The sequence below is a fragment of the Aspergillus piperis genome, assembly GCF_003184755.1.
Source record: "Aspergillus piperis CBS 112811 unplaced genomic scaffold BO85scaffold_4, whole genome shotgun sequence".
Lineage (NCBI taxonomy): Eukaryota > Fungi > Ascomycota > Eurotiomycetes > Eurotiales > Aspergillaceae > Aspergillus > Aspergillus piperis.
This window is the reverse complement of record NW_020291594.1, coordinates 1,596,842-1,621,381: the sequence shown is the minus strand read 5'-3', so window position 1 is coordinate 1,621,381 and position 24,540 is coordinate 1,596,842. Positions and strand designations below refer to the sequence as shown.

Here is a 24,540-nt window from a genome sequence, read left to right as displayed (position 1 = left end):
CGTAGACGCGCGCTTACCGGGTAGGAGAAACAAAGTCCCGTTTTTACCTATTTCGGCCTAGTGTTTCGTTCGGGGTCTCTGCGATACCCGCGTTTCAGTCTGCTCTCGCTGCTTTCTGTTCCTGTCGGTTTGCAGGCCGGTAGTTTGCGCTCATTAATCCTTTGCTTGATACCCTCCACCTCCTCTCCCTTTCCCTTAAATATATCGCTATATATTACCCGACCTCTCCTCTTCCTCCCCCGGTCTTTGCTTCCTACACCCTGAACCGACTGGGTCCGATTAATGACTTGACGACTGGACACAATAGTTCTTCCACATCTTATGAGGCGCCTTCCGTCGCTGAGCCATTCGACATAGAGCTCCACCACTACCACCTCCACCACCAACACGCATATGAATCCGACATAAGAGCAGCTTGTGCCGGCTTCTAGATTCAGGCCGGCCTCACGGCCTGGCGATTAATTAATCCTAATCTATCAATATGGCCTCCGCTGAAGGCCCCCGAGGCAACATGGAGCGGAACGCGGAGCGAAGCATTGATATCTACAGCACTAAGCTGGGCGACGACAAGATTGGTGCGTTTCGGTCCTTGCTTGTTCATATTGGGGAATGAAGCTTCAGCTGTGGATTCGACTTTCAAGTCCTGAGTGGTCTCACTGCGGGCATTGAGCTGACGGTCTCTCTTCGCACATAGATATTAAACTCAGAGCGAATGTTGCTGTCGAATTACGGGACAGTATTGAACCATTATGCTCTGGCGCAAGCTATCCGATCTTCTTGTCGAAGCTATGGCCGGTGTTCAAGCACATTCTGAAGGGCGAGCCCGTCTTCACGAACATGTCCTTCGATCAGGTGAGTCAGGGATCGTGACTGGTTCAGGTGTTAGTTTGGGGAATTAGGGCTCATACATAGGTTGTATTGCCAGAAATTACGGAATTGTATCCTCGAGACGCTACATCGTTTGCCAATGGCGTCGCCGGACGTCGAACCGTATGCCGCCGACATGGTCGACCTGCTGATGGATCTGGTACGGATTGAAAACGAGGAAAACGCGGTTCTGTGCATGAAGACAATCATGGATCTCGAGCGCAATCAAGCCAAGGCCACGGCGGCGCGCGTACAACCTTTCCTCGCGCTCATTCAGGAGATGTTCCAGATGATGGAGCAGGTGGTTCGCGATACCTTCGATACCCCCAGTCAAGCCACCCCTTCTGGCATGCCCTCAACACCAAGTGCGACGGCCCAGACTTTCCAATCGCCTCGACCGAGCTCCCCCGCGACGTCAGTTTCGGATCTCGCACCAGACCAGCAGCAACAGGCCAACAATGTGTTACTCAAGGGTATGCAGTCGTTCAAGGTCCTCGCCGAGTGTCCGATTATCGTCGTGTCCATCTTCCAAACGCACCGTGCGTCCGTCGCGGCAAATGTGAAGCTCTTTGTGCCGCTGATCAAGAGTATCCTTCTTCTCCAAGCCAAGCCGCAGGAGAAGGCACACGCAGATGCCGCAGCCCAGGGGACGATATTCACGGGCGTATGCAAAGAAATTAAGAACAGAGCCGCTTTCGGTGAATTCATTACCGCGCAAGTGAAGACGATGAGCTTCTTAGCCTATTTGCTCCGTATGTATGCGCAACAGCTGCAGGATTTTCTCCCCACTCTCCCCTCGGTTGTTGTGCGTCTTCTTCAAGATTGCCCCCGGGAAAAGTCCAGCGCGAGGAAGGAGCTCCTGGTGGCCATCCGTCACATCATAAACTTTAATTACCGGAAGATATTCCTCGAGAAGATCGACGAGCTTCTTGACGAGAGGACGCTTATTGGCGATGGACTCACTGTTTACGAGACAATGCGACCCCTAGCCTACAGCATGCTTGCCGACCTCATACATCACGTCCGCGACCACTTGACGCGTGATCAAATACGTCGGACTGTCGAAGTGTACACCAAAAACCTTCATGATGATTTCCCGGGAACGAGTTTCCAGACAATGAGTGCCAAACTACTACTCAATATGGCCGAGAGGATATCGAGGTTGGAGGATAAAAGGGAAGGCCGCTACTTCTTGATCATGATCCTAGATGCCATTGGTGACAAGTTCGCGTCGATGAACTATCAGTTTGACAACGCGGTCAAGGTCTCGAAGGCATACAAGGCCACGAAGAAGGACCTCGAACCTGCTTCGGAGCGGTATCTTGCGGAGAAGGAGCACCCACCTGATTGGGATGAAATCGATATCTTCTCGGCGTCTCCCATCAAGACATCCAACCCTCGCGACCGCGGTGGTGATCCGGTCTCCGACAACATCTTCCTTTTCAAGAACCTGATCAACGGCCTGAAGAACATTTTCCACCAGCTCAAGAACTGCAACCCCGATCATATCCAAATCGACCCGAATAGTGTCCCGATAAATTGGTCCGAGGTCTCGTATGGCTACAATGCTGAGGAAGTACGGGTTATCAAGAAGCTGTTCCACGAAGGAGCCCGAGTCTTCAAGTACTACGGGGTGGACCAGTCACCTCCGGAAGTCAGCTACTCCTCCCCGTTCGACTTCCTTGCTGGTCAATACACCGCGCCCATGTCCCGCGAAGAAAAGGAGCTCCTGGAGAGCTTCGGAACCGTGTTCCACTGCATTGATACCGCCACCTTCCACGAAGTCTTCCACTCTGAGATACCCTACCTCCACGAGCTCATGTTCGAACACGGCGCCCTCCTCCACCTTCCTCAGTTCTTTTTGGCTAGCGAGGCCACTTCCCCGGCATTCTCTGGAATGGTGTTGCAGTACCTTATGGACCGGATCCATGAAGTGGGTACTTCCGACATGACGAAAGCGAAGATCCTGTTGAGGATGTTCAAGCTTTCGTTTATGGCCGTCACACTGTTCTCTGTTCAGAACGAGCAGGTTTTGCACCCTCATGTTACCAAGATCGTTACCAAATGTATAGAGCTTTCGGTGACTGCAGAGGAGCCCATGAACTATTTCCTCCTGCTGCGCTCCTTGTTCCGCAGCATTGGTGGAGGCCGGTTCGAGCTCCTTTACAAAGAGATTCTGCCGCTGTTGGAAATGCTCTTGGAGACATTCAATAACTTGCTGCTCGCTGCCCGCAAACCGCAAGAGCGTGACCTCTACGTAGAGCTTACCCTCACAGTTCCTGCTCGCTTGAGTCATCTTCTGCCACATTTGAGCTACCTCATGCGTCCAATTGTGGTAGCGTTGCGTGCCGATTCGGACCTTGTGGGACAGGGTCTTCGGACCCTAGAGCTATGTGTCGACAATCTCACGGCCGACTACCTTGATCCGATCATGGCACCCATTATGGACGAGTTAATGACAGCCTTGTGGGACCATTTGCGGCCCCATCCTTACAATCACTTCCATGCGCATACGACCATGAGGATCCTGGGTAAGCTTGGTGGCCGTAATAGAAAGTTCCTCAACCACCCTCCAGACCTTACCTTCGAACAGTTTGCCGATGACACACCCAGCGTCGACATCAAGCTTATCGGACCCAGCGAGAAGCGTCCTTTCCCTGTCGAAATTGGCGTTGATTTGGCCATTGGGAAGTTGATGGAGGTTCCCAAGACACCCACGGCCAAGGCATCGGACAGCTACTATAAGCAGCAGGCATTCCGGATGCTCTCATCGCAGTTGAAACTCTACATTGGATATGAGAGTGTCCCGGAGGACCTGGCTTCTCTCATTCGTTTGCATGCCAATGACCTCTTCGAGAGCAAGACTACAGCAATGCCCGACATCCTGGAAAGATCTGAGCGGTCCAGCTCCATCACGAAGAAGTTGACACAGGAGGGCTCGATGAAGAAACTTATCAAAGCTTGTATCTTCGCGACAACCATTCCGGAACTTGAGCAAACTGCAACCGCTTTTGTGGCTGATGTATGCAAGCACTTTGCTGTAGTGGAAGTCGGACGCGCTCTCGCCCAAGCCAGGCACACCCGCAGGCCTTTCGATGTCAATAACGGCGAAGGCCCGGTGTATCTCGACTCACGGGTCCTAGCCGAAGCTCTAGTAGAGTCCCTGTCATCGGACAATGCTTCTGTCCGTGATGGTGCGCAGGCAGCAATGCAGGTCATGAAGGAGGCGGCCGCTATCATCTTTGGAACTCCTGACCGGGTCTCCAAGCTTCCCTTCTTCCAACATCTGGGTCGCGTGTTTTGCCATAGTTGCCATAGCGAGGAGTGGTTTACCAAGGCTGGGGGAAGCCTTGGTATCCACATTTTCGCGACCAAGCTGGACCTGGGTGACACCTGGCTCCTGGACAAGCAGGTCGAATTCGTCAGAGCCTTGATGTATGTTATCAAGGATACACCGTCTGACTTACCAGCTAGCACGCGAATCAGGGCGCAGGAGACACTGGATCTGATTCTCCGCCGGTGCTGCAAGAATCTTTCGCTTGATGACCTGAAGAACGAGAAGAGCCGCATGTACTCTTTGTGCGGGCACTTTGTCTACGAGCTCTCCCACATGAATAAGCAGGTCCGAGAAGCTTCGCGTCGGAGCTTCTCGACAATTGCCGAAGTCCTGGGTTGTCAGGTCCATGACCTCATTCTCCCTGTGAAGGACCGCCTCTTGCAGTCCATCTTCAACAAGCCGCTCCGAGCACTCCCCTTTCCCACGCAGATTGGGTTTATCGATGCCATTACGTACTGCCTGAGCTTACACAATAATATTGTGACCTTTAATGATCCGCTCAATCGATTAATGCTGGAGTCTCTTGCCTTGGCTGATGCCGATGATGAGTCGCTCGCCTCCAAGCCGAACGAGTTCAAGAATGCTGAAATGATTGTCAACTTGCGAGTTGCGTGCCTTCGTCTCCTGTCTATGGCAATGAGCTTCCAGGAGTTCGGCAACACCCCACAGAATACGAGCCGTGCACGCATCATTTCCGTATTCTTCAAGTCACTCTATTCGCGGTCTCCTGATGTTATTGAAGCCGCCAATGCCGGTCTTCGGGACGTTCTTACGCAGACAAACAAGTTGCCGAAAGACTTGCTCCAAAACGGTCTTCGCCCTATCCTGATGAACTTGCAGGATCCTAAGCGTTTGAGCGTCGCAGGACTCGACGGACTTGCACGTTTGCTGACATTGCTCACCAATTACTTCAAGGTTGAGATTGGAGCTCGCCTTCTAGACCACATGAAGGTCATTGCAGATGATACGATTCTGCAGAAGGTGTCCTTCAGTCTTGTTGAGCAAAGTCCTCCGATGAAGATCGTGGCTGCCATATTCAACATCTTCCACCTACTTCCCCCAGCTGCTACTTCTTTCATGGAGCATCTCGTGAACAAGGTGTTGGATCTTGAAGACAAGCTTCGCAGGACGTCTAACAGTCCTTTCAGGAAGCCTTTGGTCAAGTACTTGAATCGCTATCCCAAGGATAGCTTGACCTTCTTCCAGAACCGCTTCAAGGATGAGCGGTTTGGGCGATTCTTTGGCCAGGTCTTAGCTGACCCAGAGAGTGAGGCACTTCGCTCTGCGGTAGTTGCGGACACTGATAGCTTCGTGAATGCTGCTTTCGGACAAGAGGCGACGGATGGCAAGAACACTGCTGCAATCAATGGTATCTACGTGGCCCACTCGATCTGCATGCATGAATCGACCAAGCGCTGGTTGGTTTCGCAGGCGGATCTGAGAGCCAAGTTATTGAGCTCGGGACGCGATCTGGAGAAAAAGCTCCGAAATGACAAGCTACCGGCGAACGAGCGGTTAAGAGTCGAGCAAGCGGAGGACCAGCTAATGGATATCTTCACTAATTACCTGACGGAGTCGGTGCAAGATCTGGACTTCCTGTTCGAGGTTATGGACGGACTTTCTGCCGAAGAACTGAAGCGCACCTTGGCATTCCCGAAATTCATATACCGCCATATCATTACGAATGAGTCTATTGATTACCGCCGTTCTGTGATTATGCGGTGCCTCGACCTCTATAGCCAGCGCACCTGCTCCCAGAAGATGAAGACATATGCCTTCCGTCATCTGGTTAACCCCATCTTTGCCATGGACGTCCAGACTACATGGAACAGCCCGTCGAATAGTCCCAAGCTGATGGACAAGAGTATGACCGAATTCATCCAGAGCCGTTTGTGGAAGCCTCAATTGGCCGATCTGAGCGATGAGTCCAACCAGGCTGGTGTGGACCACTCGCGCATGGAACTTCTCCAGCTGTCTGCCTTGTTGATCAAATATCATTCACAGACCGTACAGGAATCGCGCAAGGACATTATCAAGTTCGCTTGGAACTACATTCGTCTGGAAGACGTCATCAACAAATACGGCGCCTATGTTCTCATCAGCTACTTCATTGCGCATTATGAGACGCCTTTCAAGATTGTCGTGCAAGTCTACGTGGCCCTACTAAGAGCTCACCAGAACGAGGGTAAAGCGCTTGTGACTCAGGCTCTTGATGTTCTTGCCCCTGTTCTGCCGACTAGGACCTCCATGGCAAATCAAAATACTCAGGTACATGATCCGCGGTACCCGATATGGGCGAAGTGGCCTCGACGCATTCTGGCGGAGGAGACTGCCAACTTGCAGCAGGTCATGTGCATCTTCCAATTCCTCGTGCGGCAGCCGGACCTCTTCTACGACTCAAGGGAACATTTCGTGCCTCTTATCGTTCCATCTCTGATCAAGATCGCTTCACCTATGAGCTCTTCGAACGAAAGCAAGAAACTGGCGCTTAACCTTGTTAGTCTCATTTGGCACTGGGAAGAAAAGCGTGTTAAAGCTAGCCGTTCTCCGATGCCCAACGGCATCCATGATTCCCCTAATGCCAAGAAGCGCAAGCTGGAGGAAACCCAGAGCAGTGCATCCCGTTCGCCTGCAGCGGGGTCTCAGGACTATCTCATCCCCCCTGATCTGCGTGCCACGTTGACGAAGTACCTTATATCTTTCATCACGACAATTGCGGAGAGATACCCAGTTCCTGCCGCGCGAATTCGTGAGCTTCCGGGAACCAAGCCGCAGCAGCCTGTGCCTACGGGTGATATGGTGAAGAAGGCTGTGCACTTGCTGAGGAACCTGTTGTCTGACGAGCATTGGGCAGACTTGGACATTGAGCTCTATCAGAAGGTTACGGAACCAATCCTCGCGGGCGACAAGGCAGACAAGCCTGACGAGAAGCATGTTACGAGTATGGTCAATACACTGCAGGTCATACGAGTACTCCTGGCCTGTAAGCCGGATGACTGGATCATGGCTCGCTTGCCCCTAATCCAGAAGCTTTTCGAAAAGCCTTTGCGCTCGGACAACCCAGAGATTCAGGACTGCCTCCATGGCGTTGAAGACGAGGTGGATATCTCCCCCAAGCTCTTGCCTCCTATCAGAAGGGTTCTGAATGCTCTTCCGGAAGATCAGCCAGAGGAGGATGATGCTATGGATGTGGAAAACTCGCCTTCTGAGTTCGTCACCTACCTGTCTGCTATTGCAACGGAGACACTTTCGGCCAGCAATTATGTCTCTAGTCTTAATGTGCTTTGGACTCTTTCCAAGAATAAGCCGGCTGAGATGGACACCCACATTCCCCAGGTCATGAAAGCCTTTTCGCAGAAACTGGCCAAGGAGCATGTTGCAGCTTCCACCGCCAATCAAGCAGCGTTGCCTCCGGGAACTAAGCCTCCAGAGGGAGTTCCAGACCAGCAGGAGTTCGAGCTCGGGGTTGATCTGATATTCAAAACCATCGAACTCATATCAGTGCGCATGTCTCACCTTGGAGAGCAGAGGCGTCCTTTCCTCAGTGTTCTGGCTCAGTTGGTTGAACGGTCTCAGAACATTAAGCTTTGCAGCAAGGTGCTGGGTATGGTTGAGACTTGGATTTTCCATTCGACCGAGTCATGGCCTACGCTCAAGGAGAAGACCGCTGTCTTGCATAAGATGCTACTCTTTGAGTCTCGACAAGACCAAACCATGCTCAAGAAGTTCCTCGATCTTGTCATTAGGATTTATGAGGATTCTAAGATCACCCGGACCGAACTGACTGTCCGACTCGAGCACGCCTTCTTGATCGGAACCAGGGCACAAGATGTTGAGATGCGGAATCGCTTCATGACCATTTTCGACCGCAGTTTGACCCGCTTAGCCAGCTCTCGTCTCAGCTACGTGCTCACCTGTCAGAACTGGGACACGCTGGCGGACTCGTTCTGGCTGGCCCAGGCGTCTCACTTAGTCTTGGGCTGCGTGGATATGGGTTCATCGGCGAGGTTGCATCCGGATGATTTCACTGTTTACCCCGTGTCTTTCCTCTATGGCAATGCCGATAAAGATGCAAGGAAGGCAGATGTTATGGTGGACATTCAACTCGAGGCTTTCGTCTCCGAGCGGAAGCGCTTCATAAGTGAAATCGGTGATGTTAAAGCTCGCGATCTCATTGAGCCTCTTTGCCAACTCCAGCACACTGACCCTACGGTGTCCTATAAGCTCTGGACGACTCTATTCCCTATCTTCTGGTCTACTCTGTCTAAGGAGGACCGCATCGATCTGGAGAAGGGAATGGTGACTCTGATCACCCGCGAGTATCATCAACGACAACTTGACAAGAGGCCTAATGTCGTCCAAGCTTTGCTTGAAGGTGTGGTGCGCGCTAAGCCACGTTTCAAGATCCCGCCACATGTGATGAAGTATCTCAGTCGAACCTATGATGCTTGGTATACTGCTGCCACGTATCTTGAGGAGACTGCCATCAGCCCTATCATTGATACTCCTACTGTCCGTGAAAGCAACCTTGATGCTCTGGTAGAAGTATATGCAGGGCTGCAAGAAGATGACTTCTTCTATGGCACGTGGCGGCGCCGCTGCAAGTTTGTGGAGACTAACGCCGCCCTCTCTTATGAGCAGCAGGGAATGTGGGATAAGGCTCAACAGCTATACGAGAACGCCCAGATCAAGGCTCGCTCGGGTGCAATGCCGTTCTCACAAGGCGAATACTATCTCTGGGAAGATCACTGGCTGATCTGTGCGCAGAAGTTGCAGCAATGGGAGATCCTCAGCGACTTTGCGAAGCATGAGAATCTGAACGATCTCCTCTTAGAGTCTGCATGGAGGAACATCGAGAACTGGCAGAGCGAAAGTAGCAGGGAGCAGCTTGAATCTCTCATCAAGTCTGTTTCTGATGCGCCGACTCCGCGACGCACCTTCTTCCAGGCGTTTATGGCGCTACTTCAGTTCCATATCAAGAAGGAGAACATCCAGGAGTTCAACGGTGTGTGCGATGAATCTATCCAGCTGTCAATCAGGAAGTGGCTCCAGCTGCCGAAGAGAATCACGAACGCCCATATCCCAATCCTGCAGCACTTCCAACTGCTGGTTGAGCTTCATGATGCAAGTCACATCTGCGCCAGTCTTTCGCAGACTAACGAGCGCAACCTCGATACCAAGTCTGCCGAGTTGAAGCTGCTCTTGGGTACGTGGAGAGACCGTCTGCCTAATCTCTGGGACGATATCAACGCTTGGCAAGACCTGGTTACATGGCGGCAGCACATCTTCCAGCTCATCAATGCGACATATCTTAGCCTTCTGCCTCCGCAGACTAACAACGTGGCGAGCAATTCGTATGCTTACCGTGGATACCATGAGACAGCTTGGATCATCAACCGTTTTGCTCACGTTGCTCGCAAGCATCAAATGCCGGAAGTGTGCATCAACCAGCTTAGCCGTATCTACACTCTGCCGAACATTGAGATTCAAGAGGCTTTCTTGAAGCTGAGGGAACAGGCCAAGTGCCACTACCAGAACCCCAAGGAGCTGAACAGTGGGCTGGACGTCATCAATAATACGAATCTCAACTACTTCGGTGCTCAACAAAAGGCAGAGTTCTATACCCTGAAGGGAATGTTCCTTGCCAAGCTGAACCACGTTAATGAGGCGAATGAGGCATATGGTGTGGCTCTTTACTACGAGCTAAGACTTGCCAAAGCCTGGTCGGAGTGGGGACAGTACAGCGATCAACGTTTCAAGTCTGACCCCTCGGACTATGAGCTCGCCAGCAATGCTGTCAGCTGCTACTTGGAGGCTGCTGGTCTGTACAAGAATGCCAAGTCGAGGAAGCTGCTCAGTCGCATCCTTTGGCTTCTCAGCCTGGACAACGAAGAGGGTCAGATTGCGCGCGCGTTTGAGAGTTTCAAGGGCGATACTCCAGTTTGGTACTGGATCACGTTCATACCGCAGCTCCTTACCAGCTTGTCACACCGCGAAGCTCGTCTGTGCAAGGCTGTTCTCGTCAAGATTGCTAAGTTGTTCCCGCAAGCATTGTTCTTCCTGCTCCGTACGAACAGGGAGGATATGCTTAACATCAAGAAACAGCACGATCAGAAGCAGGAGAAGCTTAACCGTGTCAGACAACAACAGCAGCAGCAGCAACAACAGGCTTCTCCACGGCCCAAGCCTTCGCCGGGAGTTGCAAATGCCTCTCCCCTCCAGAACGCCCAAACAGTCAATGCCACTCCGACTCCAACTCCACAGGCACCCAGTGGTCAACAACCTGCACAGAACCAGGCACAGCCACAACAACAACAACCCCAAGCGCAAGCGCAAGGCCAGATGCCGAATGCAGGCCAGGCAAAAAACCAGAACCAGCCACAGCAGACTCCTGTTCAAGGCCAGGTTCAAGGTCAGCCTCAAGCTCAAGGTCAAGCCCAACCTCAAGCCCAACCCCAGGCACCTGTTCAAGGGCAAGTGCCCAACCAAGGACAGCCCCAAGCGCAACAGGCACAAGGCCAAGGCCAGCAACAAGGCCATCTGCAGGTTCCCGGACAAAATGGAGTGCCGCAGCAGAATCAGAACGCTGCTGGTGCGGAACCTGAGAAGGAGCCGCTCAAGAAGCCGTGGGAGTATTCCGATGAGATCATGTCCGGTCTCAAGACTGCTTTCCCTCTGCTGGCCTTGTCCATGGAGACCATGGTGGATCAAATCCACAAGAACTTTAAGTGCCCCCCTGACGAGGATGCCTATCGTCTCATTGTTGCGCTGCTGAACGATGGACTGGCTTACGTGGGTCGCATGCCGGGCTCTTATGCGCAGGACTTCAAGCTGCCCCCTGCAACTGAGGCGAATATCACGCGTTTTGCTGAGACCATTCTCCCTGCCCACATCCGCAAGTCTTTCGAGGCGGACTTTGTGGTCAAGAAGCCAACGATGTACGAGTACATCCAGAAGCTGCGTCGTTGGCGTGACAAGTTTGAAGAGAAGCTCGACCGCAGACCTCAGTCTCAATTCCTGGAGACGTATTCGCCTCACCTCAGTGAGTTCCGCTTCCTCAAGTTCGACGAAGTCGAGGTGCCAGGCCAGTACCTCCTGCACAAGGACAAGAACCAAGACTTCGTTCGGATCGACCGCTTCCTTCCAGACATTGATCTGGTGCGCGGTATCGGAGTCTGCCACCGTCGGCTGAAGATCCGCGGTCACGATGGTAGTGTGCATCCGTTTGCAGTCCAGCATCCCGCAGCCCGGCACTGCAGACGAGAGGAGCGCATCTTGCAGCTGTTCCGTATTTTCAACGGACTTCTGGGCAAGCGCAAGGAGAGCCGGCGCCGCAACTTGTACTTCCATCTCCCGCTTATGGTTCCATTGGCGCCTCACATTCGCCTGGTTCGGGATGACCCGTCCTACATCTCCATGCAGGGCATCTACGAGGACTACTGCCGACGTGTGGGTATCAACAAGGACGAGCCTGTCATGTTTACCATGGAGAAGATGAGGTCTCTGGCAGAAACGAAACAGAACGTAAGTGACACTGACACGCCCACGCAAACGAACGACACTGACGTCTTCCAGCGCTCCAACGACCAGCAGCAGGTCCTGCGTACCGAGATGCTCACTGCCATCCAGGAGAAGTGGGTTCCCAGTACGATTGTATTGGACTACTTCCAGCGCATGTACCCGAACTTCTCGGACTTCTGGCTCTTCCGGCGGCAGTTTGCTTACCAATATGCGGCCATTGCCTTTATGACCTACGTGATGCACATGGGCAACCGGTATCCTAACAAGATTCTGGTGTCGAGGTTGACGGGTGACATTTGGGGCTCGGAGCTGATCCCCACAATCAACCCGACCAAGGCATTCTTCTACAACCCCGAACAAGTGCCATTCCGTTTCACTCCCAACATCCAGACGTTGCTGGGACCGATTGCTACGGAGGGACTGTTTGCATGCGCATTGATGGCCATTGCACGCTGCCTCACGGAGCCCCGACACGAACTTGAGCAGCAGCTCAGTATCTTTGTCCGGGACGAGATGATGTTCTGGGCCACAGCCCAACACCGTGCACCTCTGGGACCACCGCAGCTCCGCGATCTGGTCTACAACAACAGCGATGTCATTGTCAACCGGGCCGTCAGCCTTGCCAGTCCACCTGAGGGTAACCTGCCAGCCAACCAAACCACGATCGACTTGATCTCCAAGGCTGTGAACCCGCAGCATCTCGCTGCCTGCGATGCTCTCTGGATGCCGTATCTGTAAAAGCTGGTCGCTGTTTCTTTTATCTGTTTGCCTTGTCTGTGTTCTCTTGGCGTTTTCGTTCGGGCTGAGGGCTTACGGGATTTCCAGCCAGTGGTTTCATTCTAGCGTGGCGCTTCGGGGCAAAACAGGGATCTTTTGCGTTATCTACTTGTTTGACGCGATTATGCATTGTTGGTGTATCACAATTATTTAATCAATCAAGATGTTCAGTTTAATATACCATGATAATGCCCGTATAGTAACAAAACTCCATGCTCATGAGCCGAACGCCAAACCCTCATAACCAGTAAAACTAAACCAACGACGGCTTGGCCTTCTTCTTGATCCCCAAGCTATTGACAGCAGGCTTCTTGGCCTTTTTCACCCTCGCAAACGAAGGCGCCGGCGGCGGCGGCATCTCCCCAGCACCGCTGGCATTAGCAGTGCCACTCCCACTCGCACCCACCCCATTATCAAGACCCCCCTCATCCTCGACAACCAACCTCCTAACCATCTCCCCCTCCTCCGTCCTAAACGCCCTCCTCGCCACCTCCTCAATCTCCCTCTCCACCCTCTCCGCCTCCTCATCCCTCTCCTCCCTCACAGCCCCCAACGCCACCTCCGACCCTCCAGCCCCACCCCTCTCAATCCGCGCATTCCTCGTCCTAATCTCATCCAACGCATCCGCAATCGCCATCTCCCGCTTCGAATCCAACATTTTCTCCTCCAACTCCGCCATCTTATCCCTCTCCTCCTGCTCCACATTCTCCCCTTCCTCCCGCTCCAGCCGATCAAGCACCTGCTCCTCCGTCTCCTCCGCCGTCTCCTCCGCCTTGCTTCTATCCCGCCACGGCTCGAAGTTGCGCTTCGCGCCCCGCTCCGCCCGGTAATCCACGTTCTTGGGATCCGTCAAAAAGGTGATTTCTCCGCTGCACCGCGTGCACCGGATGTAGAATCGGTAGATCGGAATAGAGAAGTATTTTTCCGATGTGGTTTCTTTTCGTGCGTTGAATTTGCGGCCTTTGTAGATGAATTCGCCTGCAAGAGTTTATTTTTTTGGGTTAGAATGAGTTTGAAAAGGGGGTTATCGGGATGGGGATGGGTGGAGGACGTACCGCATTTCGTGCATTTCATGGAGAAGGGCGCCATCAGTCGGACGGTTATTACTTTGGGGCCTTGTCTAGGAGGAGGATTTTGGTTAGATGTGGAGAAAAGGGTATAGGGATAGGGGGTAGGGTGTAGCGGTACTCACTGGCGAAGGTGCTTCGGTGTGCGCGTGATTGCGCTGGGATCGAAATCCGGGGGGTAGTATTTCCTGTACGTTTGAGGTTGGGTTAGTTCCTGTTGTCCCTTTCTTGATCTCTTGCGGATGTTGGGGGTGAGACGTACGTGAGGACCTTTCGCTCGGACATGGTGGCTGTTTAGATGTCACGGCCGAATACAAGTAGTTGTGGTTGTATGGGTGAAAAGGTGTTGAGGTTAAGTTGGATTTTGTAGAAGGTAAGTGTAGATGGCGATTGCGATGCGATGCTATGCTATCGGAGATGCTCACGTGACTACTTCTTATCGATGCACAGGTAGCTCAATGCTTACTAATTATGCTTGGGATCTAACTGAATGATATACGCCTCCAATGCTATAACCGAACCATGGTGCCAGCTCCAATGACAAAACCAGGGTATACCTCTCCAAACGCCCAGTTGCTATGCTCCAATGTTTCCCTGTATCCTTCAACTATGTCTAGCGTTGCTTCGCATCCGTGACCCTCGGCTGCGCCCTCCCGCCGGGCCTGGCGTGTCGTTCATCTCCATCTCCCGACTCACCCCCGGCTGTCGTTTGCTTCGTCCGCCGCGTACACGGCTCATAGCTTGGCGGAGAAGTCCATCGGCCTCATCATCAAGTTCCATTTCCACCCTGTCTCCCGCTGTCTCCTCTGTGACTGTTGTTTGGCTGTCGACGTGAGCAACCTCATCAGTCCATTCCTCGGCGTATGCCTCGTCCACTGTCCCACGTCGTCGAGACACTTTCCCCTTTCCCTTGGATGACCGTGTTGAGCTGCGGCTTGTGGTAGTCCGGGCATCTTCTAACACCACCGGCTCTTCCTGGCCTTCTAATGCCCAGATTTCCAGTGCCCGCGATAAGAGCGTGCCAGCAATGCCGGCACCACCAGCTGCATCACCACCACCACTGGCTCCCAAAACACGTACTGCTTCGTGCAGGGCTGTTACGGCTTCCATGGTGCGGTTCAGCTCCAATAGGACCAGACCGCGAGCAGTGTGCAGGGATCCGATCAACCCTCGATCCTCATAGCCTCCAACTCCAGATGATGCGACCCCAGAGGCATTGCCGCCGCTGCCCCCTAAGAACGGGCTGTACCCGAAGCTCGCACCCGCCGCACCAATGCGAAGACACTCGTCGAACTCGGCCAGTGACTCTTGGAATTGACCGATACGGCGCAGCGCATGTCCGAGGTTGGCTCTCGTGGCAACCCAGGCCCCGGGTTCACATTGAAGCGATGTGGCCAATGTAAGGGACTGACGGAACAACTCGACAGCGCCCTCAAGATGGTTCTGATGATACAAAACTACACCAAGCTCGTTAAGGACGAGCGGGTCACCGCCTAACGATGTGAGTTCCGACGGATTCGCCCTTATGGAAGGAGCAGAGCCGGACGCAGCCCCAGTCGACATGGCATAGGCGGCCGATAGATACTCATGGGCCAAGGACATGTTGTTAAGCGCAAGATGTTGCATTCCCAAGAAGAGCTGTGGTAGATGACTGCCCTGGAAAAGCCGAGCTGCAGTGCTATACGCTGCGATGGCTTGATCGTGCTCTCCTTCAGCAGCGAAGGTATGAGCGAAGCCAATCCATGCTGGCGCAGAATGCGGGTCCAAAAGAGACGCTTTGGAGAAGTAGCGTCGAGCTTCCGCAATTTTAGAGACAGATAGGTAGTAAACACCAATTGCGAGATATGTATAAGACTCCTCGGGAGCGTGATCGGCAAGCGTATGGGACAAAAGGAACAGGGCGTTTGTGGCGCCCGTCTCATACAAGCAAGCCAAATGCAAGGGGTATACGGCCGGCGGATGTCCCAGGTGGCTTTGAGCGGAAATATGAATTGCAGGCGTCATTTGCGACGATGCTGCAGACTGAGATGTGGACAGAACTGACGAAGTAAGTTCTAAAGCTTCGGCAAAACGGCATTGCGTATATAGAGCTTCTGCGCGAGAAAGCAGGATATCCGCATTCTCCGCTAGGTTGTAGTGCGTTGAGAGTGTTTCGGTAGCGTCGGAGAGGATTGTCGGCGAGGAATATTTCGACAATCGGGTGGTGTAAAGCATCTTCGTGAAATGGGCGGCCTCCTGGGCGACTGAGGGGTCGGGACTCGAGACAGAGTCGAAATCAAGCGACTCGAGAAATTCCAGCTCCTCTGCGGGAGACATGAGGGAATTCTTCATAAGCTGGTCAAAAGCCTCGAAGCACTGCACATCGATGCGTACGGCGTCCTTGTAGCAGTCGCGAGCCCGGTCAAACGCATTCTGTTTCGCAAAGCAGAGTCCCCGTAGGTAACACATCGCCGCCTCGAACCGAACGTTACTTGCATCCTCCCGCTCTCGCTCTTCGCCCCGATCGATGCGCGACGCTGTCGTCTTTCCGTTTCGCAAGGTAACATGGCTCTGACCGTTAAGGTGCTGGATTTTGCGGCGACTATTGCTGCTGCGTATAAGGTGCGTAGGATTATGGTCGCCTAGGACTGCAAGTGCTTGATCGAACTGATTCTGCTTGATGTGGCAGTGCGCAGCCAGATAGCGACAGGCCGTACTTCTCGAGATCAGGTCTTTCCGCGACAGGAGGGCCAAGGCACGGGCGTAGTTGTTGTTCGAAAAGTGTACTTGGGCGAGCCAAAAGGCATCGGAGTCGCTGTCTAGAGAAGTAATAGACTTAGCACTGATCGGGGCGATTTTGGATTGTGTCAGTCACTCACTGGTCAGCGCGAGCACTTTATCGCCGATGTAGATGGCCGCATCATGCTGACCCCGGTTCAGCGCATCCTGACGCCAGGAGCGCAAAAACTTCTCCATGACCAAATGAAGCACGTGGGAGACGAGAATGAGTGCGATTCAAGAGCGAGGGGCTGTCACAACGGTCGCATGGACAGAAAGGCATGAGGCGGGTTGGAGGGGCGACGGCGTCCGGGGAGCGTAAACAGACCGCGGCGTCCCCTCAGCAGGCAAGACACTCTCGCAAAAGGGGGTCGGATATCACGCTGGCAGTGCTAGATTGAAACACCGGGTACAGACCTGCGAGCAGAGAGGGATAACCGGGAAGGCAATAAACAATGGGTATTGGAGAATGAGAAGCTCCGTCGGATTGTTGCGAGAATCCAAAGTCCAAAGCGGCGCGTGTTCGGGTCCGTGCGTCTTGCCCGATCGAGAAGCCGGGCGGATGCTGCTTCATCTTCCACTGCCCTATATCTAGTCTATCTATTCTATAACTCTCTATTCTATCTACCCTTAATTAGGAGCAAAGTATACTAATTGCTCAAAATACTTTGGTCACCCGCCAGCCAACACTGGTCCCTTTGGCCAGAAACAGAAACAGGCAAGCTCCAGCATACGCCGCGCCACAGAACCCAATCAAGCCGGAATACTCCGTCTCTACTGTCCCCCGATTCTGCCCCTTCAAGATCTCACCAGCCACAGGAATGGCAACTAACAAGGCGAATGCCATCAATGCGATTGTTGTTCCGAATCGTTTACCATAGCTCTCGGTTTTCGAGATTTGAGCCACGCAGACGGGTGTCAGACTGATCGCTGGTCCGCTCCAGAATCCGATCAATGCCGCGAAAGCCAGGATGCATGCCCTGTCGGTGCCTGCTGTAAACCACAGCCCAAAGGACAGAATAGTACATATAGCACAGGTTCCAAACATAACGTTGAAGCGCCCCCATATATCCGCTAAGACTCCCGGAATGACGCGGCCGAAGATAGAAGTTGCGCTCATGATCGTCATGAGCTGGTAGGAAAGGGCGCCAGTGATGCCGTGCGATTGTGCATAGGACGGATAATAAGTGACTAGCACTATCAGGCCGATTTCCGCGAAAATGACAGCGATGGAAGTCATAGTAAAGACGGGCTCCTTGAGGGCGCGAATGTCGATCTTGCTCCCTGCCGATGGACTAGGTGGGAGACGTGCTTCAAGAGTAAACAGGCTGGCCATTAGGCTAGCGAGGAATATAAATCCCAGGATGCGGATTGTCCAGGGGAATCCAATCTTATTGCTCAGGATTCCGAACACATTGGTGAAGATGATTCCTCCAATGCCTCCCCCTGTCGTTGCGATCCCGGTCGCCAGACCACGTTTTTTGAGAAACCAGTGCGTGATGCACGCAGCACTGGGTGTGTACACTACTGACGCGGAGAGCCCACCTAGGATGCTAAATCCCAAGATGAATTGGTAGTATGCTTCCAGGCAAACGTCAGCCATTAATCCGGTGCTGGAGATAATTAACCGTACCGTGGGAGACGCTGAGGAACATCATCGACAAGGTCATGCCAATGCAGCCAGGTACGAGGAGGTACCTGACACCATGTGCATCAAATATAGGCCCTACAGGACCCTGTCAGTAGATGTTTGAGCGTCGGAATGGAAGCGATGCATACCGATCTGGATACCACCAAGATAAAAGAAAAATAGCCACAAGCTGAATATCCACGAAATTGATGCTTTTGAATATCCATGTAGCTGGTGCTCTGCCAGCCAGTCTTCCAACAACCCGTACAGATTCATTATACCCATCGTCGGGAAGATGGCGCACCATGCGCCCAAGACTACTAACCAAGCTCGCCATCCTCCTTCCGGAAAAGACGACGAGTCTTCGCTGTCGACAAGCGTCTGGGAATCATCACTTTTCTCGTTATCACTCGAGGCTGCTTGAACCACGGTGAAAACATCACCTTCCTTTGTTGGTTCCATCGTGATGTTTGAGAAGACAAGATGACTGACCCAGAGAGCTGGACTTGCTGGAACCTAATCAGCAGCACCAGCAGCGTCAGTCGCCATGCTGTTACGAACACAGCATACCGCTAGTTTCGGCGATCATTGGAGCAATAGCCTATCTCCTTCCCGACGGAGAATTCCCTTGCATCGGTGACTGTGTTCCCGAGAGATAGCATGTTGACGAGATTACTATTAGCAGCAGGAGAGTGAAACAAGTATGCAAGACATGCCTGTATCAGCATCGATCTACAAGATCTACAGTGCAGTGGCGATAGCGCAAGAGGTACACGATATGAAAAAGCAAATCAGCAATTTTTACAACCCGCTGAGCCCTAAAGCGTATCCTATCAATCAACTAGTAGTTTTGTGACAGCTATCGGCACGTAAGATTTTGGCTCGAGGAACTTATTATGTAGAAGTGCTCCGACCATGTGCATCGAACCTATCGAGGAAAGGCAAGCCGCATTCCCTGAATTGACGTCTCGAAAGCATGAAGCATTCCAAACCATTACACGAAAGTATAATAAAATCAGCACACGCATAATGCATGCGATCATCATGATGATCTACTGGTATTTCCAATCTACTATTACGAGTGGTTGCATGCTCAGCACTAATATATAAAACCCATCCGTAACAGTAAACATATATATCTTAGTGCGCTACCCAACAACAATATAGCACTGCAAAACCAATATTGCCTTACCACTTTATGACTTAGAATAATTTCCCATGCCATATCTAATGACAAGTTCACCAATTCAAATAACCAAAGCAATCTCGATGTCCGATGCATCTTACTTTCCTCAAAAAATTGTTGAAGTTAAACCAGCAGGTTTAGCCAAGTTTAGCAAATCACCGCCCCTATTTGTCTTTTATTCTCTCGACAATACTCATTTTATTTTCTATTATGCCTACTGTGTCTATTCTTATATGAGCAACCTGTATGTAGAATTTCTCTGTAACTATTTTACCATAGTATCCTTGCTAGACTGATGGACGCAATACTAAGCGACATGAGAAATTGTTTCGTGGCTTAAATAAGAGCTGAGGAGAAAGGGAAAGGCAGAACTTGGAACAAAAAAGGTAATAGGGTTCGAAACCTGTTATCTCGTGAGTGATAAGTGAGGAATAGGCGAGTAGACATTCAATTAATCTCGATTTCATACAGCTCACTCTGGATGCCAGCAAGAAGACCAAGCTAAATCTTGTTACCCTATACCCAGTATAACTTCCTAACATACATGCCACTACGAAGTTTATAAGGAAATTACGAAGACCAAGCAAAACCCACGGAGAAAGTACGATTTGGCAGCAAATTCATCCGTAACTAAGAACCAAGCATAGAACACACCCTATCGACAGTATCACTGAAAAGCTCAATCGCCATCTACATCAAACAATATACCTCTTCAACTTAAGCAACCGCTGCTTTCCCATTTCCAACACCTCATCTTCCTTGCAAAACGCAAACCGAAGAAAATCCTCACCTATATGCGCATGATCATCACTATAAAACTCCGACGGCGGGATAGCAGCCACGCCGATCTCCTGGATCAAGAACCAGCAAAGCATGAAATCCCTCCTTCGTTGTCCAATATGTGCTGGGAAGGAGTAATCGCTGGGAATCTGTACCCGGGATAAGTTCACCAGGACGAAGTATCCGCCTTCGGGTTCGGTGTACTAGGAACTCTTGTCATTATGCAGGATTCTTTCTTCCTCCCAAGTCTCCAAATGCCAAAAGAGAAAGGGAGCACTAACAGGTAATCCCAGAGCTTCAAAAACCTCACAGAACGACCTCAGCTTACCCTTCATTTCCTGCCGACTATGCTCCCAGAAGCCATTTTCGTCTGCCTTCTCAAAAGCAACCGCCACTGCTTCTTGTAATGGAGATACACTGCTATAGCAAATGCGAGTGTGTATCGCGGAAACATTTTTGATGAGCGGCTGGGGACCGATCAGGTACCCGATTCGCCAGCCTGTGGCGTGGAAGGCTTTGCCGGCGGATGCGACGGTTAGTGTGTGGTTGTAGAGATCAGGAGAGAGGGTTGCGATCCGCGTGAAGGGGACATAATAAAGGTGGTCGTAGACCTCGTCAGAGAGGATGAGGAGGTCATGCTTCAAGCAGATCTCGCCGATGCGCTGGAGTTCTGCTTCTGTGAATACTTTTCCGACGGGATTGTGACTGCAGGTTGGGTGGTTAGTTGCTGGGTAAGTGAGGTGTAGGTGGAAGGGATTGTGCGTACGGTGTGTTGAGGATCTGGTTTTGGTTTAGTAAGTATATCGAAGGAGTATAGAAGAGGAATGTGGCTCATACAATCATCTTCGTGTTTTTGTTGATGGCTTTCTCGAGCTCTTCGAAGTCAACGGTCCATTCAGAGGCACTTGATATTGTCCTGTTGCTGTCCTTTGGAGGGTGAAGAGGCACGTAGCGAGGAATACCACCGGCCAGTTCAATGCCACTTCTATATCTATAGCGTGGTGGCTACTGATTAGAACCTAGAGATAAAAGCTGTTTGTGAAAGACTTACTGGTCAAAGAAGGGTTCGAATGTAACGACTTCATCAGCGGGACAAATGAAGGCCAGTAATGCACACAGCATGCCTGCATATTAGTTGATCAGCAACCGGTCAGAAGTATCTTATCTATAGGCTTACCTTCATTCGCACCCGAAGTAATGACCACCTCACTGCCCTCGTCAATTTGTCTCTCGAAAAGTTTCGAATAAGCAGACGCGATAGCCTTTCTCAGACTTGGGCGGCCCTGTTGAACTCAGTATAATCATTATCTAACAAACTAGACTGTTTCAAAGTTTACCCTTGTTGGAGCGCACTGATTGCAATCAACCCTATTGAGGGCTTCCTTGGCTGCATCTATAGCAAACTGAGGAGGATTAAAGCCACTTGATTGGTGATTAGCTATATGCTCAGCCACGCGAACAGAAGGAATAGGCTCACAAGAAGCCTTGTCCTAGGTTTACGATTGGTTGGATTGGAGATACGGCGGCTGCTTCGTTAACGATTGACCTGTAGATGCTTGATTAGTCTTTAATATTGCAAAGATGTAGATGGTGGATATACCAAACATCCAGCCTGTCAGAGGGCACTCTTGGCGCTGGAGGATCAAAGGCCTTGGTATTACTTTGCGCGTCCATGCTCTCTAGATGACGTAGGAATTCTTCGTTTTGTAGCTAAGGAACGTTGTTTATCCGCGACAGTACAATATTCTGAGCGGCCGGTGAGCCTGTTAAGAAGATGATGCAAAGCGTCAGAAACTCCGAGAGATATTTTTTTATCAATGACAAAGCATGGATATGATATAAAAACAGGATCAAGTCCTATGTATGTGGTGGTCAACACCTATATGTACTCCCTTGTCTTCTATTAGCCACGGAAACTATATCCCGTTAGTATCATGGTGCATATGCTACTGATTCCTGCAAAGGGGCAGCAAGGGCTTACATTCAGAGCCAAAACCAAGGTCAGGATTATCACAAGGTTCATTTATTAGTATGATGACCTCAATTCTTGCCTTCTTCAGGCCAGGCATCCATAATGCACACCTATGACTAGCGGAAGTTCGAACCGATGTGCATGACTGACTCAGGATGGGCGTGGCGAGACCAACGCACCTGCGACTCCAGGACCTGTTTGATACTGGGTTTGTATGCAACCTACTATTATAGGGGGCCTGCATGTGAAAGTTTATTGAGATCTACGTAAAATGATTTGATAGAATCCGAGCTGGGAAACTGAATGGATTGACATCAGCATACTGACACAGAACAGGGTGGGCAGACATATGTGAGTTATAACTCTAATTCAAATTAGAACCAATTGGCTCACTAAGACGCTCTGCACAGCCCGTCGCTGCAGATTTCAATCGTAGAATTCCCTGTAATCTAGCTCAGAAAATCCTAGGATCTGACACCCTGTTCTGTCTGATGTTGAAATTTGTCTCATCTGCAGAGTAGCATAGGCCTAAAGCTTCCGGGAACCCTGTTCTTCAGGGAAATCCCAGGATGGAGATGCATCTGCACCGTTTGGTCGCGTTGCACGAGAAAAACCGTTCACGACCCCCTCAATCTCAGCCACAGGTCGCACAACCTCCACGTCTGCGCCGTAGTGATGAGAATACCATACCTCAGTCAGATTCTTCTGGCGATCTTCAGGAGATGCTTCTACAAAAAGGTATGGAAATCGTTCCCTCATGACCTCTAATGCCAAGACAGAACTGCGCCCAACGCTATCGCAGAAGCGTATCTTGGAGAATGCAGGAGCAAAAGATTTCTGCAGCTGCGACTCCACTGACTCAGGATACTTTCCGGAAGCGTAGAGCAGTAAGTTAAACTGCATCAAGGAAACTTGGCCAATATACGAGCCCCCATATCGAGCCCTATTGTAAAGACCAGTCAAGGCAGCGATGGCGCCCATACAACCGGCGCCAGAGTCTGCTATAGGCAACGGGGATACCATGGGTTCCACACGGCCGAGGAACCTTCCATGGCACCTTGCAAATCCGGTAAGCTATCTGCAGGTTAGTATTTGGAATGTCCCTGCACAGCTTATTTTGTGTGTAACATACGCAGTCCGCTATCTGTTGCCATCCTGGGCGATGGCACCACTCGCCTTCGTGCCCAAAGCAGGTTTCGTCTATGTAGACGATGCCTTTTCCACGCTTTTCTGCCATAGCGGCCATACTTTCTGGACTGTATCTAAGTTTTCGAAGGACACCAGGGCGGTAACCATCGATGACCACGTCAGCATCAGCGAGAAGGGCTTCGAACTGGCGGCGGCCCTCGTCAGTTTTGAGATCTAATTCCACAGCGCACTTGCCCATGTTATTGTCGACCTGAAAAAATGGTACGTCAGGCACCGTTGGTGATGTAATCTTCAAGACATCCGCTCCATATTCGGCTAATGTACGACCGATGATGGGTCCTGCAATGACACAGCAGAGCTCCAAGACCTTGATGCCTTCGAGTATCCTAGGACTTTCACTAGGGTTGAACAACGCTGGAGGTGTCTCCCCTGGCAGGCGGATGACCTTCCACCATGGTTCCTGGATGCTCGTTCTACCCTGCCCAGTAATGTGAGTATACTTTGGCTTTTCTGTCCGTGTGAGCTGCAAGGATCACCTTACATGAGGGGTGTTTTTGAATTCCTCATACTCATACACCGTTACCCCTGCTTGCCGATAAGTCTCATTGAGGGTCTCTAGCTCAGCTGCGGAGAACTTCTGAACTTGGCTTTGAATAGTATTTATGATCTCATCGTAGTCAGTGAGGTCCGCGCAGTGGCTGTCTAGACCGATCATATTCAGAGTGGGAGTGGGGTTCAAAGAGCCATGCAGATGGAAGAACTCGTTATCGTTCTTGGTCTGATACATACTGGCTGCCATCCGCCGATACGGATTTGATTGTGCAGCATGGATATCCGTATCTTCATGCTGTCAATCCCCGCTCCCTGCATCATAGAAAAGAGAGCGACTTGTCTCACCTTTCAAGTACCTTTTGACCTCGGGATCAGACCGAGAGTATCCATTGATCTTCGTGACTAGTGCTTGAAAGCCAAAGAGCGTCGCCCTTTCAAGGTTGATTGTGGTCTTTCGTTCATGTGGCTTAGGCCGTGTTTGTAGATCCGCTATCAGGGCTGCCAGGGCCCCTTCTATCCCCTTGAGAGCAGCCAGGGTCTCTGTGACCTTGAAAGGGATCGGATAATAAATGGTATCTGAATAAGAATGAAATTCTACTTGGCTAGTAAGAATATCGACTGGAAGACCGAGGCGTTCCGAGTTCTGACGAAGAAGATCGAAAATCCTCCTTGCCTCTTCTGAGGGCCGATACATTCTTCTGGCTACCTTTGAAATGAATGATACAGCCCGATAGAGCTAGCAGGGTCAAGTTTTGATTTCTTTGCTGACTGGTGCCGCAAACCCATCTATACATCAATGTATCGTGGCCTCATAAATAGCTTCAAGAATCAGTGTCTCATGTTTAACCCAAGTCACCGGGATCTGGGTCATGTGAATGGGCACAATCCCTTGCATTGATTATCGTCTTATCCTATCCTCTCACGAGTCTGACTCCGATCATCACC

The 24,540-nt window shown here is 51.3% G+C and overlaps 6 protein-coding genes across 6 annotated transcripts; 1 reads left to right on the top strand and 5 right to left on the bottom strand.

Annotated features, from left to right (window-relative positions):
• Positions 1 to 481: 481 nt before the first annotated feature.
• On the top strand, positions 482 to 12,463 carry BO85DRAFT_436237 (histone acetyltransferase TRA1; the record flags this gene model as incomplete). Its single annotated transcript, XM_025658566.1, has 3 exons — positions 482 to 575; positions 695 to 852; positions 926 to 12,463. The coding sequence occupies 3 exons, from the start codon at positions 482 to 484 to the stop codon at positions 12,461 to 12,463; spliced, it is 11,790 nt and encodes a 3,929-aa protein (XP_025518519.1).
• Positions 12,464 to 12,632: 169 nt separating this feature from the next.
• On the bottom strand, positions 12,633 to 13,931 carry BO85DRAFT_447167 (Saf4/Yju2 family protein). Its single transcript, XM_025659662.1, has 4 exons — positions 13,832 to 13,931; positions 13,695 to 13,757; positions 13,558 to 13,622; positions 12,633 to 13,480 (listed from the first exon to the last, which is right to left on the bottom strand). The coding sequence occupies exons 1-4, from the start codon at positions 13,852 to 13,854 to the stop codon at positions 12,756 to 12,758; spliced, it is 876 nt and encodes a 291-aa protein (XP_025518518.1). The 5' UTR covers positions 13,855 to 13,931; the 3' UTR covers positions 12,633 to 12,755.
• An 82-nt stretch (positions 13,932 to 14,013) lies between these two features.
• Positions 14,014 to 16,803, bottom strand: BO85DRAFT_416165 (anaphase promoting complex subunit CDC16). Its single transcript, XM_025657722.1, has 2 exons — positions 16,428 to 16,803; positions 14,014 to 16,367 (listed from the first exon to the last, which is right to left on the bottom strand). Exons 1-2 carry the CDS (start codon positions 16,522 to 16,524, stop codon positions 14,173 to 14,175), a joined length of 2,292 nt encoding a protein of 763 aa, XP_025518517.1. The 5' UTR covers positions 16,525 to 16,803; the 3' UTR covers positions 14,014 to 14,172.
• A 107-nt stretch (positions 16,804 to 16,910) lies between these two features.
• Positions 16,911 to 18,418, bottom strand: BO85DRAFT_392509 (monocarboxylate permease; the record flags this gene model as incomplete). Its single annotated transcript, XM_025656848.1, has 3 exons — positions 16,911 to 17,907; positions 17,960 to 18,052; positions 18,106 to 18,418. 3 exons carry the CDS (start codon positions 18,416 to 18,418, stop codon positions 16,985 to 16,987), a joined length of 1,329 nt encoding a protein of 442 aa, XP_025518516.1. The 3' UTR covers positions 16,911 to 16,984.
• A 1,419-nt stretch (positions 18,419 to 19,837) lies between these two features.
• On the bottom strand, positions 19,838 to 21,596 carry BO85DRAFT_366489 (pyridoxal phosphate-dependent aminotransferase; the record flags this gene model as incomplete). The annotated part of the gene is made up of 9 exons (XM_025655782.1): positions 19,838 to 20,125; positions 20,204 to 20,627; positions 20,689 to 20,702; positions 20,760 to 20,913; positions 20,974 to 21,046; positions 21,100 to 21,205; positions 21,260 to 21,344; positions 21,400 to 21,468; positions 21,523 to 21,596. 9 exons carry the CDS (start codon positions 21,594 to 21,596, stop codon positions 19,838 to 19,840), a joined length of 1,287 nt encoding a protein of 428 aa, XP_025518515.1.
• An 826-nt stretch (positions 21,597 to 22,422) lies between these two features.
• Positions 22,423 to 24,289, bottom strand: BO85DRAFT_365761 (CAIB/BAIF family enzyme; the record flags this gene model as incomplete). The annotated part of the gene is made up of 4 exons (XM_025655754.1): positions 22,423 to 22,968; positions 23,027 to 23,521; positions 23,585 to 23,883; positions 23,941 to 24,289. The coding sequence occupies 4 exons, from the start codon at positions 24,287 to 24,289 to the stop codon at positions 22,423 to 22,425; spliced, it is 1,689 nt and encodes a 562-aa protein (XP_025518514.1).
• Between the last annotated feature and the right edge of the window lie 251 nt (positions 24,290 to 24,540).

Excerpts from the sequence above, each read along its gene's own strand:
- BO85DRAFT_447167 (XM_025659662.1), bottom strand. The coding sequence starts at position 13,854 with ATGTCCGAGCGAAAGGTCCTCAC. Across the intron at positions 13,758-13,831 it reads TCCGAGCGAAAGGTCCTCAC|GAAATACTACCCCCCGGATT; the intron begins GTACGTCTCACC and ends TCAAACGTACAG. Across the intron at positions 13,481-13,557 it reads CATGAAATGCACGAAATGCG|GCGAATTCATCTACAAAGGC; the intron begins GTACGTCCTCCA and ends AAACTCTTGCAG.
- BO85DRAFT_416165 (XM_025657722.1), bottom strand. The coding sequence starts at position 16,524 with ATGGAGAAGTTTTTGCGCTCCTGGCGTCAGGATGCGCTGAACCGGGGT. Across the intron at positions 16,368-16,427 it reads TAAAGTGCTCGCGCTGACCA|ACAGCGACTCCGATGCCTTT; the intron begins GTGAGTGACTGA and ends TTACTTCTCTAG.